This window comes from Haliotis rubra, unplaced genomic scaffold (assembly GCF_003918875.1).
Source record: "Haliotis rubra isolate DU_JTF1 unplaced genomic scaffold, ASM391887v1 Scf291, whole genome shotgun sequence".
Classification (NCBI taxonomy): Eukaryota; Metazoa; Mollusca; class Gastropoda; order Lepetellida; family Haliotidae; genus Haliotis; species Haliotis rubra.
Genome location: NW_025766959.1, coordinates 131,751 through 150,777, shown reverse-complemented (window position 1 = coordinate 150,777; position 19,027 = coordinate 131,751). Strand labels below are relative to the sequence as shown.

The window sequence follows — 19,027 nt, the reverse complement described above, 5'->3', positions numbered from 1 at the left end:
CACATTCGTGTAGTAAGAGATAAGGTAGATATTACTGGTTTATTGACAGCACATACCTTGTGCGCATGTCAAATGTCATTGTGTTGAAATAAATTGAAACACGTAGGTGACCTGGACGACAAATAGGAAACGCATTTACCACGATAAACCCATCATTCTGTGTGTAAGGCATTGCCACCCAGTTCAACACCAAATAAATACTTTTTGTCTTTACCTTGATTGGCAGCGGGCGGCGAGCTCGCCTGAAGACCGAACCGGTCACTTGCGCCAAAGGCTCGGATTAGATTTCCTTCATGGATACAATTTCAGGTGTCTCCGGCATTGATATACCTGGAAGAGGCTAAACGCGGCGTAAAATCACACTCTCTCCATGACCATAACTTGTATGTTGTTCAGGTAACACAGACTCACAGGGAACACACACAATCACACACTTACACAGAAAATGGTGCATCACACATACCTGCTCACATACCTACGAAGGCACATACACACAGAGACACACACTGACACACACACACACACACACACACACACACACACACACACACACACACACACACACACTGACACACACACAAAAGAAGAATGAGCAAATTGCATCCATTTCTAAGAAATTGTCTTCAGAAATAAGTCGTGAGACATGTCTGTCTTCATCACTTTCTAAATGCATATAATATAATGCCAAATGCATCACAGCAAGGATCTACTGCACAATGCACACCCACTCCGTATATCTTCTGTAGGCAGCTACAGTTAAGCTCCAATATGTTGCAATAAAGGGATATAAACCAAATGTGGGTAAATCTAACCCAAGCGAACTCACAGCCCCAGTCCATGGCAATGCATAAACCACAAAACAGTGTCCGGAGCTTGTGTAGGTGCCTGTTACACAGGAAAACACAGGTAGGAGAAGCTCCATACACACAAGGAGCTGTAAGAACCAGGCTCAGCGCAGAAGTCCGTAACGTTACCTGAATGCAAAGGAATTAATCAAAACAGCAAGCAAAATGCAATGCATCTTCACTGTCAAAATCTTCACTAAAGCTTTACATTTAACACTGAGCTCAGGGGGACATTGACAGACATTGGATTTCTTGGCTGTAACATTGTTGAGGCGCCAGTACGCATCTTTATGTCCAGATTTCATAATTAAAACAATACCCACTCTTTCAGTTTACTATAGAACACACGCGACCGTGATTTAGCATAGTCGCTGAATGTCTCCTCGTCAGTGGATTGTGTGCGTCGTAAAACACTTATCCCGTTTGACAAGTTGAAGTTGTTTGGCGTCAGGGGAAAATATAGAACAAATCCATTCCACCCATTCACTCACCCATCCATCTATATCCATTTAGCCAGCCAGCCAGCCACCCACCCACACATCCATCTATCCATCCATCCATCCATCCATCCAATCCATCCTTCCATTCACCCATCCATCCATTAACGTTAACCGTCAGGTGCCTTAAAGTTAAACTGAAATTGTTACAGGCAATCATTTGAAGTTCAACGTAAAATAGATGCCCTAGATTTTTATGCATAACGTGAATTTACCTGCACTTTGCCATTCTTCCAATTTGCTATCACTGTATTCTGACTCTTACCTTGACATGATGTTGTTGTCCCGGTCTAAACTAGCGTCCATTCTGAAGGTGTAAAAGGAAGATCTGTTTTTAAGGAACTGTAAATGATTCTATGAAGGAGCCGACGCTTGTATAACCAAGGCCTATATCTGAAGCGGATAACATGCTGAGATATGTAGTCGGGGTGTTGGACGGCAACCTCGAAGATGTTATTCTCATTTAGAAATGAAAACATCTCGAACCAGCACAGGAGGGTCTTGCTATCTACAGGCGAATGTCATTACCTCCTCCAAGCCTTGTCAACAACATTTATGTCCTTTCCATCTCAATGAGGAGTCGTAAATATAACACTTAAGTGGGTAGTAAATAGTTGGACTTGACGGTAATATTTGTGATGTGTATGACAGGGTTATTTCATCAGTAGTCAAATTGAGGATATCATTAGTAACAATGTGATTTTGTAAATTTGATTCAACACAACTTTCTGGAAATAAACTTTTGGAATTGTTGCGTGTTGTGAAACATCATTGGTAGAGCTTCTTTGGATATGTCTGTAATCAGCAGGTAATCCATTAAGGCCCATGTGTTAATTTCTTAGGTTACGGATGTCTTTTCAAAAACTGACAATAAGAAATCATGCTTATTAAGAACATATATTTTAATTGCAAGTGAAGAATTTACTTCCCTATTCACATTGGATCAATTCAAATGGTGTATATGTTGTTCTAGAAAGCGACTTACCTATCTGACTCGGGGGAAAGAATACAATCTGTACATCAAATGTTAATGTTATTCGAGGATGCTTAGAAATTGTCTTCGTTTTGCTTGTTGTTTAATGCCGCACCTGGAAACGTGTGCACCAGTCGCATGCGCCTGGACAGCCGCTTAGTTGTTTACGTGCGCTTCATACACACAACGCAGACACAGGTATTTTACAGTTTCTTCATAATTTATTCAGTCTGATAGAGTGGCATTCTTTAATTAAATGCAGTATGGATACCCACGGCAGCAAATACACGTAGTCATTATCTTCAGAATCTATCAAAATGATTAGTTATGAGGTTTAGGTTATTTCAGTGAATGAATATATCGTTGTTTACTTTACTTAATCAAAATTGAATAATGTCATCAAAACTGACAAATAACGCGCAGAATCCGATCTACGAAATCAGTAATCCATGGCAATGGGATCAGCCTGGCACCACTATTGATTTCAACCAGTATTTAACACAAATTGAATGATATCTAACGCGTAACGGATGACTACCACATTGAAGAAAGACTGCAACATAAGTAATCTTTTTGAGAACGTTCAGAAGAAACTTACAAATTGACTTTTTCTATAGTTCTAATTTCTATTTCTTTCAACTTTCTCCACTTCACCACAAATCAGCATTGATACACGTTTCATTTCAATCTTTCAAATGAATCAGTTGGAGGTATGCCATATTTTCTTAAACGGGATTCGGTTGCAAAATGTGTTTGTTCAGGAAACGCTATAGAAGCTATTTGTGAGAGAAATCTATATATAATCACGAAATAATTGCAAGTGACTAGCATTTCAACGTCCGTCTAAAGACCTTGGGGAAAGTCGTATTGTTTCAGCTATTATGCCATATACAGTATAAAGGATATAAGTCAAAGATGGCATCCGCAGCTTGAGCAAGATCTATGAGAAATGTTGAGAAAAGGAAGGGAATAAGTATACAAACTTGTCTAACACCGGTAGAACAATAGAAACAGATAGATAATTTGCTCAAAGGTTCATTAACAACAGCCGACCTACTATTATCATGAAAACTGAAGCACGCCGAAAATCATTCCAAGTATACGTATTATATCTCTCTCAAAAAAGGGACAACAACTTTATACTATTAACCATGGCATTTGATTTCGTAATATTACGAACGCATTTGGTGTGTTTTTTAATCATACATCCTTAATAAATATATTATCCAGAGCTGTTCGTGTTTTTAGGTATACATATACTAAGTTTTTTTTATAGTGAGTGTCGTGTGTAAAAGCCATAACGATTATGTCGGAAGTTCTTCGCATTTACACGTAGTTCAATATTAATCAAATGAAAAATCACACAATCGAGTCTGCCTGAACACTGGCACAACTCATCTTTCCTTACAGTACAGGGCCTTCTGGAAGCTGTTCCCGAAACATTGTTTTTTAGAAGCCATCTTGTGGGCACATGTATTAACCATGTTTCTCTTTCTGTATCACAATATATTTGAACACATGGAAGTTTTTTTACTAACCAAGCATATCCATGTATTTCAGCATGAGAGAACTGAAACAACTATATTGCTGTGTTTATGCTTAAAATACGAGCTCGTAGGCTATAAGTTATAACGACAAAAGAGGTTTGCCTGGAGACCCAATAGAATGAAAATAATAACTGACCAGCACATTATTCAAGTCTGTGAATACACCAATCGCCCTGGAGCCACACTAGCACGTAAAGCAGGGAAAAGCATCCTGTGACGGACACCATATGCACGTGATACATGATAACCACAGTTTCCTCCGTTCTGAGGAGGTGACGGCAACCACTCTACGAAATGAACTGCGGAATGCCACTGCATTGAACGTTTCCACTCAGACTATCCGTAATCGTCTTCGGGAGGCTCGTCTTCGGACAAGGAGGGCATTCATTCGCACCCCTCTTACCCGGCGTCACCGGTTTGGAGTGTCTAATGGACAGTCAATGATTGGGCATCCGTACACTTCACAGACAATTCAAGGTACTGTGTGGACTTCACCGAGCGACGGGCACGGATGTGGCGAAGCGCAGCGGGGCGATTTCATGATGTTAACGTAGCCGCACATGACTGATGGGGGAGCTGGCTCATTAATGGTTTGGGAAGGTATCAGCAGGGATGGGAGTACTGTTCTCCATGTGATAGTGAGTGCCATGATGACAGGTGTGCGTTACAGGGATGAGATCCTGGGTGTGATTGATCCTGTTTGCTAGTGCAGTTGGTCCTGACTTCATCCTCATGGACGATGATGCACGACCTCATCGTGCCAAGGTGGTTGATGCTGTACCTTAAGCAAGAGACAATTATCTGTATGGAGTGGCCAGCTCGTTCACCGGACCTCAACCCGATGGAACACATTTGGAACATGCTTCAGGTTTCCATCTCACGTCGTCCTGTGTATCCAGGTCCTCTCCAAGAACTTGGAATTGCTCTCCGCCATGAGTGGAACAATCTTCTTTTGGCGTGAGAAGACGGTGCCAGTCTGTAACCGCATGTCATGGATCCCATAACCGCTATTGACAGCTGTTGTGTCGTGATCAATGACTTGATCCGTGATTTGGAGATTGTTGGTTGCTGTCATAATCACCTTGTGTATGAAATCTCGTGTTAGTGTGGCCTCTTCATCAACACTTGACAACAATTTCCTTTCAATTAAACATTTCTTTGCAAGTTTATATCCATGGTACTTTTGTATTTGTCAGTGAGATGTTTATTGTCACATTCGGAAAATGTGATCCTTAACAAACTTTGAGTACTATATACTAGGGTGGGGCTTGGGTTTTGGTTGCGGATACAGACGAAAAGGTATCAATTATTATGTACTCATATATCAGACTGTAAAGAAGAAAGTTCTGACTTTATTCTGTTACTTGCTTTGTCCGTTTGGTATGAGCTCTGTTGCTATTTAATCAATATCACTCTACCACTTATTTTAGTTAGTGTTATGTGGATCGATCATATTAAGTACGAAATCTCCAGCCCACGACAGAAAGTTGTAGACGTTCAATCGCCCATACACTGGGACCGTAGATCATAATCCAGGGAAATGTCCTGGTGACGTCATCCACACATTAGGCCTGTATCGAACAATATCAGTGACTCGGTAGCTTGACTTACCGGCATGTTGTGAACAGCTATACATAACGAGCTAATTACACGGATTGTTGATTAATCCCCTTATCTTGTTGCAGGATCACCTAAACACCCACTGATGCTGTGGGTAGCGTAACGTCCAGTTTATAGGTTGACTATCTGAATTAAGTAAACGATATATCAGTAATTATAATGTATAGACGACAACTGTTAAATATTTAAAGCGTTATACCATTTGAGATATTCTCTGATTGGGAGGGAGGAGGGAGGATTTAGTATGGAGATTAGAGTTTTTATGCTTGGCTCAAAACCAGATGTCTCTTTCACTGAGCCGAAATCTAGAAACTAAAATGTCGTGACAGTGGATTGCAATTTATTTTTTTTAAATCCAAATCAAAACTGAACAATCCGTTTGCAAATTTTCATGGTAAGATGGTAGAAGACATCGCAACGGCAAAACAAATACATTACATGTTGTTGCCTCCACACTACCGTCCAAAGTACTCTGTTAACACAGAAGTACATGCCCTGACTTACGTAATAATCCCGGACCACTGTTTACAAAGTGTTCATAAGTAACTAGGCAGGGATTACAGTTGTGTCCATGGATACAATCACTAACATGGACGCATATAAAGTGTGTGGTCACAAATTAAAAGGACATCACCTGACCATACACTTTCGGAGTTGACCACATACCTAGCTCAGCCATGGACATTGATTTGACCAACAGGGATCCCAACAACATCAACGACCATATCCAGGTAATATTTCGTAAAATATCATTAACAAATATAAATGAAATTAGCGACATCATCATCATCTGCTAGGTTGAAAGGAAGATTTCCGTGCCTCTTTTGGCTATGAATTTATGATGTACATTCAAGATTAACTGTTGGTATCAACTATTATCGTTGGTAAAGGATACATGCATACTTAGTTATAGACATGTAGTAGTGATAACAGCTATAATATGCCATGATGACTTACACGATAACCATTACAGCTCGAAAAGGTTTTGTTAAAGCACACGACTTAATCTTGGATCTTCTAAATTTGGCAAAGCTGTCACGCATATTTCATACTCAAAGAGAACGAATCCCTCCTTATCACGGGTACCATAAGCGTATATTAATCTATCTTATAAAATTGAGATACGAAACTGTTTTGTCCTCAATACAAGATATTTGTAGTTCATAACTTAATGAAACAGAGATACATCCATAGTTGTAATATTGTTCAACCATGTAGTAACTTCTTTGACGTATAGGAGTTAGTGCGATGAACAACGGGGAAAGTTTTACGGATATCAAATATGAATAAAGATATGCCCGTATATCCATAAAGCCTTCACCCTGGTTCAACCATATTACAGTATATAACCGGTGAGAACGAGACTAATTACTTTCCACGTTTACTGACTTCCTACATGAAACTGTTCGAGATGGCAAAAATACAATCGCTCATCAGACAATAAGAATAACAAGCAATAATATACTGCATATAAATTATTTCGTTTATAAACCAGGTTACCTTCGAGGATATCTTGGCTGAGCCAGAGGGCATCCACAGCTTAGACTGTGTGTGGGTCAACTCCTTCAGGTGTTTCAACTGCTGGAAGAGCTGCGTCTACAACCTTCTCACGTTTTTCTACGGAATCTACATAGCTGCTCGATGGGGTTGTGAATTTGCTGTGGTCGCATTCGCCCACATCTGGATCGTCACGCCAATGTACAAGTTCCTGGAACTGAACTGTGGCTGCATCAAGAAGTTCTACGGAATGTGTGTCCACTGTCTGTTGGATCCCTGCTGTGAAGGTTGTGGCCTGCTCTTCCAAGCATTTCAGAAACATTAGACCATAGGGGAAACCTCACATAGATCCTTTATACATGATCGTCTCTGCTGTGGTTAGATGGTATTTGAACATTGTCAGAATTCATGTGGAACACGTACACTTCCTATAGTTTCGAAACCACGAATTACACAGAGAAACGTTATCGTTTTCTGCTCTGAGGTGGGCTATTAATGAATTTTAAGAGAACTGAAGACAGTTATGATTACTGAAAACGGCATTAGTAATCCACACACTTTTCTACAATATATATTCATAAAGGTAATTTCAGTTGCCATGATAATAAAACGTGAAGACAAATCTTGAAAACGTACCTTTTATGTTTGTTTTCTATTTAAAGAATTTCTCAAAGTGAATTTGAGAAGTGAGTTGTGTGGGTTTTCATCTGTGTTGACCATTACTTCAGGTATATGACGGGGTGTCAGTAGTTTGAGCGACATACAATTAACCAGTTCTGGGTAACCAGTCCTTGATATATTGCTTCCTCAGGTGAACAATTCACTGGTTAATGTCCATAATGACAGTTTTGCAGCACAGTTTTGTTACGAAAATCTTTAAGCTCACTCTAGATGAGGATGCGTTACCTTCTTGCAGTACCAACAAATCCGAATTAAACATTAATAGTCACCAAATATAAGTGATACGTAGATAGGGTACTGTAGCTCAGTGGTTAAATCAAGCCGAACACCGTTTCGTTTCGTTTCACCGTTTCGGAAATCTGTTTTTTTGTATGCTTTGATATTACTGTAGGAAAGTATGCTCACTGCCTTGCCCAAAGATATGAGTGAGTGAGTGTTACATAAACAATGCTTCTTTAGTCAGCAGCAGCAGCAGTGAAGTATTGTGAAGCTAAGATTCACGCATGACAATATAAAAAAAAAGAAAGGAAAAGAAAAACGATCGTGACACGTTTCACGGCTGACAGTTAGAGAAGGACTCAGACGACACAGCTGATGGATTACGTTACTACCACCTAGGTAGAAGGGCCATGGACACTGCCAACTTGGAATCATTTTGAAAATGATGGACACAGAACTAACAATAATTTGGAAGGTTGGCACAACAAAATCAACAATTCTGCCATGAAGACACATCCGAATGTATTTTAGGTTGTGCGAATGGTACAAAAAGAACAGTCATCTACTGAAGTAAAAATTCAGCAGATCCAAGGACAGCAGAGAGATCGACGCTAGGATTCGATCCTTGAAGGCCGACCTTCTTGTAGACAGACTTACTGACTTGCATTACACAGACCATGTGTCAGAGTTGCTTCATCTTGGCTGAACATTTATATTACTTTAGAGCAGATATAAAGGAGTTTTGGCAAGAAGAAATAGCTGGACTCATCTTTTATATATTTATTACTTACACACCTGCAGAAATCACTTATTTATATAAAACACACACACAAATATATTGTGTGAGCTTTATGAAATATATATACAAATATGTTATATTGTGTGACATATGATACATGCATGATACATGCATGTTGTTATATTGACTGAATAAATATATTGTCTACTATATATATCACACTCTGTTTTAATTGGTTTGTTAATTTCGATGACACTGGGAGTGAAGTCACTCATGTAGAACATCACCTCCCTTTTCCCGGACTGTCGACAAGTAATTTGGACGGATTATTTCTTGTTGTCGACAGTCCGGGCATAAACCCACCCGGACATCGGACAGCTTGTTAGTCGACAAAAAGTGTGGACCCTACCGTGGAATGTCAACTCAACACCAGCGTGTAAAATTGATTGAGATTGAGATGGGACAGCATGATGAGCAGTTGGCAAATTTGGAGGATGAGATGCAATCACTGATCAGAGCGGGGTTGGCTGCTGGTAGCTGATATAAAGTTGGCATCGTATGTGAACACGAAGGTGAAAGTTCAAGCGTATGAAAGAGGAACTGTCAGTGTAGTGGGGGTGGTGTGATGACCATCAGGATTCAAATTAGACAATCAAACGCATGACACCTTCGATGCAGCAATGTTTTGTTGGCGTATCCGGTATTTGTCGCTGGACAGATGCGTTGACAGCAAAAATGTGCATTTTTACATTGTGACATCATCTGCCTTTGTATCACTGCTACGCGAACGGTTTCTGCTTTCACTGAATAGATGTAATGATTTTTGAAAATCGATCTCTCTTAACCGGGTTCTCGGAGGATTGGTTTACTTTATAGTCATAGAAATAAGGTTGACTTTGTGTCTTCAAAATGGTTTGTAAGGCAGTAACAAAGCTTTTAGATTTAGGAAACATCCCAAGTGATGACTGATCTACCCTGATATATGGCTGAATGAGATGCCTGAAATACAACACAACAATGGACAGGGTTTCCGTATTACCATGATATTGCAGTAGTAACCAACAAGGCAACATCGATATCCATGCAGTCCAGCACGAATAAAACCAATATCGTTTCAACGCAGAGCTTTGAGAAAAAATAATAAAATCTGTTTGAAATTTTGTTACAACAATGAATGGGATACCCTATATATTCAACAGCGCTAATTCCACGGGGCCCAAAGGTGTAAATGAGTAGGGACGGTAACCGATTGTGGCCGGAATTCGCTACTACCCTCCTACTTTTGTCTTTTGTTGTTAAACGCACTCACCCGTTGTCGCCTCCATCCTCCTCGACCATCTTAGTGAATCGGCGGATATATATTTAGTTTCCATAGAAATGTCCAAAGTTAATCGGAAAACTTCAGATATTTAGGCACCTCAAGTTTTGTTCGTCTGCAGATGTGCAGTACATAAAGAATGAAGTACTATTTTCAGTGTTTTCCTTTAAGGAATGAGTATAGCCAACAATGGAAGCAAGCAGACATTGTTTTGAAATATTGAACCCACTATATGCACGTCTTGGTTTTATCTGATCAATATTGACTCATAATACACATAATATGTCGCAAAGAATACGGTAGCACAATCAAACAAAAATGTAAGTATTGAATATTTTCAACAATCAAACGAAAGTCCGTATTTCCAGACAGTATTCCCCAACTTCATGGCTAAGAGCAAACAAGGGAGATAATCTAGATTTGTCTTCACATATAAGCAGACACATGCATATACTTTCATCCAGTCCATCTGGACCCCTCTTCATCAACATTTAAATTAAAACATCAAATTAAAGCACCCAGGTTCCTGCCTTACATTCGATCATGTTTGTTTGTTGCTTAACGGCACACTTGGTCACAACCAAGCAATACGATGGCGGTTTACATATAATCGATACCTGTGAAAATCCGGGTTAACCTGTGCTTGACGGAACAGACGACTAACAGGATCGGGAGTTCAGGCTCGCTGAGTTGGTTGAAACATGTCATCGTATCTCAGTTGGGTAGATCGATCCTCATGCTGTTGATCACTTGATTGGTCTGGTCCAGGCTGGACTATTTACAGACTGCCGCGATATAGCTGGAATACTGCTGTGTGCGGCGTTAAAGAACAAACAACAATCAAACAATACAATCGAGTATGGACCAGACAACCCAGTGAATTACCTCATGAGCATTGATCTACGTATGACATACACCAGTCAGTTAGGCTGACTCCATGCGTGCATGAAATCGTGTAGACATGCTCGACTTCCAGTTATGAAACATTATGAAATACTGTAATCCAAGAGCCACAAGTAGGTAAGTAAAACTAGCTCAGCTTGTCCCCATTACTCGTCTAATTCCCAAGAAGAGACATAAATGCAATTTTACTGGAGAATTTGTGTGATGTTAACACAATATGTGACTCGTGCATAACTAATGGTGGATGTTTATTATTTATGGCATTTGAATAAATTCCTTGATCGACCAAATTTTGTATTTTGGTTACAATTTATAATGAATGATTACCAATATAAGCGATATAGCCTATTTGCATTCAGGCATTCTCGTGAAGATCCGATTTAGAAATGGTCTTCAGCAACCCATGCTTGTTGTAAGAGGCGACAAATTCTCATTATTGGGTGGGCAGGCTCGGTGCCTTGGGTTTCTCAAGGATTCAGTAATTACCATGGATTTATAGCAGAATTTAAACAGCGTATCTATAACATTTACTCTCAGATGTGCAAAAAGGATTTAAATTCCTTGAGTGAAACTAGATTATATTTGCAAATTAAAGATCGTTTAAATTTTGAAAAGTATCTAGTACATATTGATTTAAGGAAATATAGAATTGCTCTTACACGGTTCAGATTGAGTTCACATACACTGATGATTGAAAAGGGCAGATGGACTACGCCTTAAAACACCATTACAGGACCGACTGTGTCCTATTTGTGTGAACGATCTTGAAGATGAATACCATATCCTGCTCATTTGTCCAAAATATTTAAGTATAAGGAATCGTTATCTACCAAAGCATGCTATTGCCAGACCTAGTATGGTAAAGTTTGTGAACATGGTACAAACTACTAAATGTGTTTATCATATCTTTAAAATGAAAAGTATGATGAACATGTTATACTTATTTACTCTTGGGTTACCATCCATCGTTTCTCTGTTAAATTATTGTATATCAAACTGTGCAACTATCGACTGTGCAATTATGAATTGTGTAACCGTTGTTTTTGGTCCATGGCCTGAATAAACCTGTCTGTCTGTCTGTAATCATATCCCGAATGTATACATTGAGGCTCATGTCAATCACTGGATTGCCTGGTTCAGACGCGACTGTTTACAGACCGCCGTCATATAGCTGGACAATGCGGCGTTAAACAACGGGCAAACAAAACAAATATCGGCATTAAACGCTCCCCCAAGAGCACAATGCTCGGATTATCTGTTATGAAATGTTCCTTTGTTCATTTACAAAGTGTTATTTGTAACTGGGCAGGGATTTCAGTTGTGTATGTAGATACAGTAACTAACATGGACGTATATAAAGTCTGTGGTCACAAATGAAGGACATCAGCTGACCATACACCTTCGGAGTTGATCACATACCTAGCTCAGCCATGGACATTGATTTGACCAACAGGGATCCCAACAACATCAACGACCACATCCAGGTGAATAACTATAAACGTATCAATAACCTAGTCAACAGATTTAACTCGTGGGAATGCAAAAGAATTAATAGGTGATGATTGAAGCTGTTTTTGTGTAAAACACAAATAAGAAAAAGAGGTACTTTGATTGAGGTATAATTTATGACGATAGGATAGCTAGGGTAATCACCATTGCCATCGCTCTTTGTGTTTCTTGGTTGTTATGTATATGGGCGAGTATACTTGAACAATAATTATAGTGCTATACCATACATGCATGACACGTGATTGACAACCGTAGAGTTTGAATTGATGAAGTTAATTACGTAGTAATGTACAGTTAGCAATACGATACATTATCCATACCCAGTTAAGGACAATTTCCTTAATCATGTAGACCTCATGACTATGTGTTTATTCATTGTTGGTAGCTTGTGTCAAAAGCAGGTTTGAATAAATAGAGGATATTTATAATTTATTCTATTAATTATATTCTGACCATAGTCTGCATTTTATTACGCAACCCAACTACAGTAGTTGGGTTCCAGTAGTTCCAGGCAAAAATGATATTCTACTCAGTAAAATAACATGCTATTCTACTCAGTGAAAATACCATTTTTATTTTCACCAATATTTACAGTGTTTCACCCTGAAGAATATAATTCTTATGACCATAATGTGTATAAATGCTGATAAAATATGTGTACTTTGTTGTATTTTTATGGGACAGATGTAGAGATGTTAATGTATATGAACTGCTTGTAAATGAAATATGTGAAAGACATACCTGGTATGTCCATTACTAATAGCTAGGGATTTGCCACAAGACGAAAAGAACTCAGACAAGAGATGTTTGTTAAATACTTTTTATCTCACGACAGGTCACCTTCGAGGATATCTTGGCTGAGCCAGAGGGCATCCACAGCTTGGACTGTGTGTGGGTCAACTCCTTCAGGTGTTTCAACTGCTGGAAGAGCTGCGTCTACAACCTTCTCACGTTTTTCTACGGAATCTACATAGCTGCTCGATGGGGTTGTGAATTTGCTGTGGTCGCATTCGCCCACATCTGGATCGTCACGCCAATGTACAAGTTCCTAGAACTGAACTGTGGCTGCATCAAGAAGTTCTACGGAATGTGTGTCCACTGTCTGTTGGACCCCTGCTGTGAAGGTTGTGGTCTGCTCTTCCAAGCATTTCAGAAACATTAGACCATAGGGGAAACCTTAAAAAGAACCAGATCCTATGCGCACGATCGTCTCGGCTGTTCGAATGTGGTTAGATGGTATTTTTGACATGGTCAGAATTAGGCATATGGAACACGTAGAATTACAACATGTATATTTTCGAAATCATGAATTAACCAGAGAATCGTTGTAGTTTTCTGTTGTCACGGGATGCTATCCATGGATTTTATAAAGAACTGAAGATTTGAAATGACTGACAATTCTGAACACTGAACGGTATCAGTAATCATCACTTTTTTTAACTAATATACATATTCATAAAGATAATTACAGTTGACATGATACTAAAACTTGAAAATAAATCCTCAAAACGCATCTGTGTCTGTTATGTTTGCATTCTATTTAAAGAGTGAGTGAGTTGGGGTTTTCGATGCTTTTAGCAATGGTCCAGCAATATCACGGCAGGGGCCACCAGAAATGGGCTTCGGTTTGACGATTTCTTGACAGGGTAAAAACAGAAAAATTTGAGAAAGTGAGTTACGTGGGTTTTCATCTGTGTTGACCATTATTTCAGTTATGTCACGGCCGGGCACCTGTTTGAATGACTTACAGTAAATCAGGTCTGGGCACACAGTCCATGACAGATACTTTCTTCAGGTGGACAAATCACTCTCTGATGTCCACAATGACAGTTGAGCAGGCTAACCTTGTTGGGTCAATCTGTAATCCACGTGCACGTTGTTCATCTCAGTTACAGCATCATCCAGGCCACGACATTTGCATCGACGGCACTAGGAAACGGTGTAGGTCGACAAACAGTGTCCATTGCGGGGACATACTAGTTTCAACTCAACACCGGGGTGAAAGGTTGACTGAGGATGGACAGCAGGATTAGCAGTTAACACGTTTGGGGATGAGGTGTAATCTCCGATAGCAGCAGGTTTGTCTGCTTGTAGCTGATATATAGTCAACGTCTGTGATCAGTTGTTGGACAGATGTTTTGATATAGAAATGGTGCATTTTCACATTGTGACACCATATGCCTTTGGATCACTGTTACTCTAACGTTTTCTTATATCATGGAGTAGATTTCTTAGTGTATTATTTGATCTTTCGTAACCGGGTTCTCGGAGGATTGGTGTAGTTTATAGTCATATACATAATGTTGACTTCGTACATATCTTCAAAATCGTTTGTTAGGAAGTAAGATTCGATTTATGAAATATACAAAGCTATGAATGATCTAACCTGCTATGGCAACCAATGTTTTCAGTACAACTTGAACAAGATCATCAAAAGGAGCTTTGAGAAAATTTACAAAATCCTTTACAACAATGAATGGGAGACCCTATAAAATCTACTGCACTAATTCCACAGGGTTACAAAGATGTAAATGAACTCATTAGGGGAGATAACCGAATGTGGCCTGAATTGTCTACTCCCCTCATTTACTTTAGTTTCTTTGTTTGTGAGCATGAGCAACAATCTACTCAATGGACACACGATGGCATGTGTTAACCAAGTCAGCGAGCCTGACAACCCGATCCCGTTAGTCGCCTCTTACGGCAAGCAAGGGTTGATTACGACCACTTCTAATCCGCATCTTCACAGGTAAACATCATTTCCTGTAGAGATCGATGTAGAGTTGCCTGCAGAGTTTTTCAAATTCATTATGTAAAAGGGTATAATTGCTTAGTTGTCAAAAAAACCCCAAAAAACCAAACCAAACAAAACAAAACAAAAAATAAACCAGGGTGTAAAACATGTTCATATTGTATCACAAATATTACATATTGCACATTGAATGTGTTTGCTGTTGTAATGAAGACCGCCTTGTTGTTTTCTCGCCTTCTTGTTTTTCTTATGTTGAGCATATACTCTGTCTGTGGCGACCTTCTGTGTTCTCGGGAGTTGGTTTCCTTGAATGGGACCCTTGGCCAGAGGTTTCAACTGGGACACGTTGTCGTGTGTCTCTGCTGCGCCTACCGCCTCATCCTCCTCATCTTGAGTATTGTCAACATACATGTATAGAACCAACGTCGTAGACGTGCTCGCTAGCTGGTTCGGGGCGATGGGGTAGCCTAGTGGTTAAAGCGTTATGCTAAACACCCAGGTTCGATTCCCCACATGAATGCAATGTGTGTAGCCCATATCTGGTGTCCCCCATTTCTGCTGGAATATTGCAAAAAGTGGCATAAAACCACACTCACTCACCCGTTAACGAATCCATCCTCCATCTTAGTGATTCGGCTAAGATAGTTTCCATTAGAAATGTCCATTTAATGATAAAAACACCAAAGTTGGTCGTCATATGTAAGAACATGTGTGAAATAATATGTTCGTAGCTGGACGGACCTTAATTTGTGTTCGTCTGCAGATGTGCAGTACTTGGAGAATGACGTATTAGTTTCACTTAAGGAATCAGTATAACCGTCCATTACACACCAGTAGTTTCACAATTAACCATTTACATGTACATGCAGAGAGAGGAAATATATAACTTGACATAATAGATTTCAAAATAATAATGGCTCCCTCTATCCAAAATGGCGGTTAGCAGACAGCGTTTTGGAACATGGAACTCTCTGTATGCACGTCTTGGTTTTATGTAAGAAATATTAACTGAACACGTGCATAACATGTGGCAAAGAATACTGTAACACAATCAAAATCAAAGTCATTATTCCCCTACTTCATGGCGGCAAAGCAAGCAAGGGAGATAATCCAGATTTGTCTTCACGACAGTTTATTTGATCCCTTCTATTAAAACATTTTAATCACTGATAAATATAGAAAAGTATCTTACTCCCTGTCACTGAACACCTAAGACTATGCATGAGTCGTTTCAGATGTGGTAGATTTAAACCTGCAGTCGATGTTTGGAGATACAGAAGTGTCCCATACACTGAAGGACTTTGTAAATATTGTATAGGAAGGGGAAGATCTTTTGTTGAAGATAAATTTCATATATTGCTTGTATGTGAGCATCATTCAGCCCTAAGAAATATGTATCTTCAACAATTATACATCACGTTCCACACTGTAACATCTTTTATCGTATCGATGCTCATGCTGTTGATCCCCGGATTTTCCTGGTCCAGACTCGATTATTTACAGACCTCCGCATATAGCTGGTATAATGCTGAGTGCAGCGTTAGACAACAAACTCACCTACCAACCAAAATCTTTTAACGAAATTCTTTCATTTGAAAACTTTGATGCTGTATAGAACTCATGTCTACATTTGTATGAAGTAAGACAGCTAAGGGAAACTTAATTAATTACTTCACTGGCACGTGTGTTCCGTGCAATCAAACATTGTCTTTATTATGGGCCTATGTCCTTTTTACTGAAAAAAACTGGCTGACTGTCTCTTGTGATTTTAATGCCAACAGGTCCCACACCCCACTCCAAACACAGATATAGCTACATTTTTTTATGTCATAGGAAAACGGACACATTATGAAATATTAATAACTGTGTTCTACTAAACATTTCTTACCAAACTTAAGCATTATCAATAGTTCATAATGTGTGCGTTTTCCAATTACATAAAAAAAACTGGAGCTGTATCTGAGGTTGGAGTGGGGTAGGGAATATTCATTATATGGTCTCAGATCATAGTCATGTGATTTTTCCATATCCAGTAGATAACAGGCCAATAACACTTCTCGGTAGCATCACGCACATGTTGCCATGGATGTTGTTGTACTTTTTAAGATCAATGGCTATTGCATCACCATGATCAATCCGACGCAAAATGGAAGAAGAGACATGGATATTATATTGAAATGATATACATGTATGCCAAATGAATAAAACTAATAAATAAATTCTTCTTTATCATCATTCCATTTCTGAAAACATACGTTGTTAAAAATAGATAGTTGAATTAATCAGTTATGTGTTTCAAATGTATCAGATCTATTCATAATTATATATATATATATATATATATATATATATATATATATATATATATATATATATATATATATGAATACTGAACGCACGTGTAAGGAATTGATATTTTTTATATTTTTTGAGTGGATAATAACAGATGGACGACTGACAAAAACATAGAAAAGACGCTCATTCATTGAAATGTTCCACAGTCAGAAAGGATCAAACACACGTGGGGTCAATCAAAAAGTCAATATCGCGTGTGACCGCCATTTGCATTGACACATGCAGTTCAACGTCTCCTCATTGAGTCAATAAGCGTCCGAATAGAGTTCTTGAGGATGGCATTCCACTTCTGCAGTAGTGCAGCCTCGAGTTCCCGGATGTTTCGCATCTGTTGTCGCCGCGAATGAATTTGACCAATTTCGTCCCACAAGTGCTCCATGGGGGATACATCTGGCGACTGTGCTGGCCAATGAATAACCTGGATGTGTTGCTGGGCCATATACTGCATGGGAAGTCTTGTTGTGTGTGCCCGTGCGTTGTCCTGTTGAAAAGTATTGACATCTTGGTGGTGATTGAAGACAGATACGATGTGATTCTGAAGAATCTGCTTAGGGTAATAAAGGGCATAAACTCTCCATTGACAGACACGAAGGCAGTCCTGTGATTGTAATTTATTCCACCCCAGACCATGACACTCCCACCACCCAAAGGTCTGTCTGAACCACACACTCATCAGCATAACGTTCACCAGGTCTACGCCAAACACGTAATCGGCAGTCAGCGATACGTAGATGAAGACGTAACTCGTCAGTGACTACCACACCATGCCACGTCGAGCATGGAGCCCTGTAGCGTGTAGACGGCGTCGCATGGAGTCAGCGCTGATGACCCCCACGTCAACCTTGAACTAGTGCAGCAGTGCTGGCAGTCGGCAATGTTCAATCACTGAAATGGACAAGGTCAATTTAGCGATCCTGATGGAGCGTCGTAACACGTTGTTGCCAAGGTCATTGAAGGTCACGGGTGCTGCCTGTCTACTGATGTCGTCTATGAAGCCTAACGGTGGTGGAGTGGCCAAGTCCAAGTTGTCGAGCAATATCCCTGCTGCTGGTGCCAACCTGAATCATGCCTAGTGCACGTTCTCTTTCGTGAGCTGTTAACCTCGCAATTTCTGTCCTCGTTTCACAATCGTTAGTGAAGCAATGAGAATCGGTTCTCAGACACCTGCTTTTAATGTCACAGTCAGTATGATTTCAGAATGAAATTCGTGCTTTATTTATGGCGTGGCTGCTTGTTGATGCATTTTGGAATTAAGAGTCATACTGTCGACAGGAATTTGTTTCTAAAGCCTTTTTTTCAACTGGACATGCCCTTCGACTTCATGTTAGTTATATTCATTGATCATCGTCATGCTGAAATCCATCTTGATGAAAATATGGACAATTTTACACTGGTGCGTTTTCAATTAGGTTCAGTATATATATATATGGTAAGAACCATTTTCTAGTTCGGATTATTTCCAGCACACAAGAGGGGTAAATGGGTCCAAATCATCGAAATATATGTCATCAAATTTGTTAAAATAAAGATGCCAACTATATTCAATGAGTGTGGTCGTTCATGTTTTATGTG

At 39.5% G+C, this 19,027-nt stretch overlaps 2 protein-coding genes across 2 annotated transcripts; both read left to right on the top strand.

Annotated features, from left to right (window-relative positions):
- Positions 1-6,159: 6,159 nt before the first annotated feature.
- LOC124282001 (caveolin-1-like) lies at positions 6,160-7,309 on the top strand. Its single transcript, XM_046718006.1, has 2 exons — positions 6,160-6,213; positions 6,978-7,309. Exons 1-2 carry the CDS (start codon positions 6,160-6,162, stop codon positions 7,302-7,304), a joined length of 381 nt encoding a protein of 126 aa, XP_046573962.1. The 3' UTR covers positions 7,305-7,309.
- A 4,960-nt stretch (positions 7,310-12,269) lies between these two features.
- On the top strand, positions 12,270-13,510 carry LOC124282000 (caveolin-1-like). The gene is made up of 2 exons (XM_046718005.1): positions 12,270-12,323; positions 13,184-13,510. The coding sequence occupies exons 1-2, from the start codon at positions 12,270-12,272 to the stop codon at positions 13,508-13,510; spliced, it is 381 nt and encodes a 126-aa protein (XP_046573961.1).
- The last annotated feature ends 5,517 nt before the right edge of the window (positions 13,511-19,027 follow it).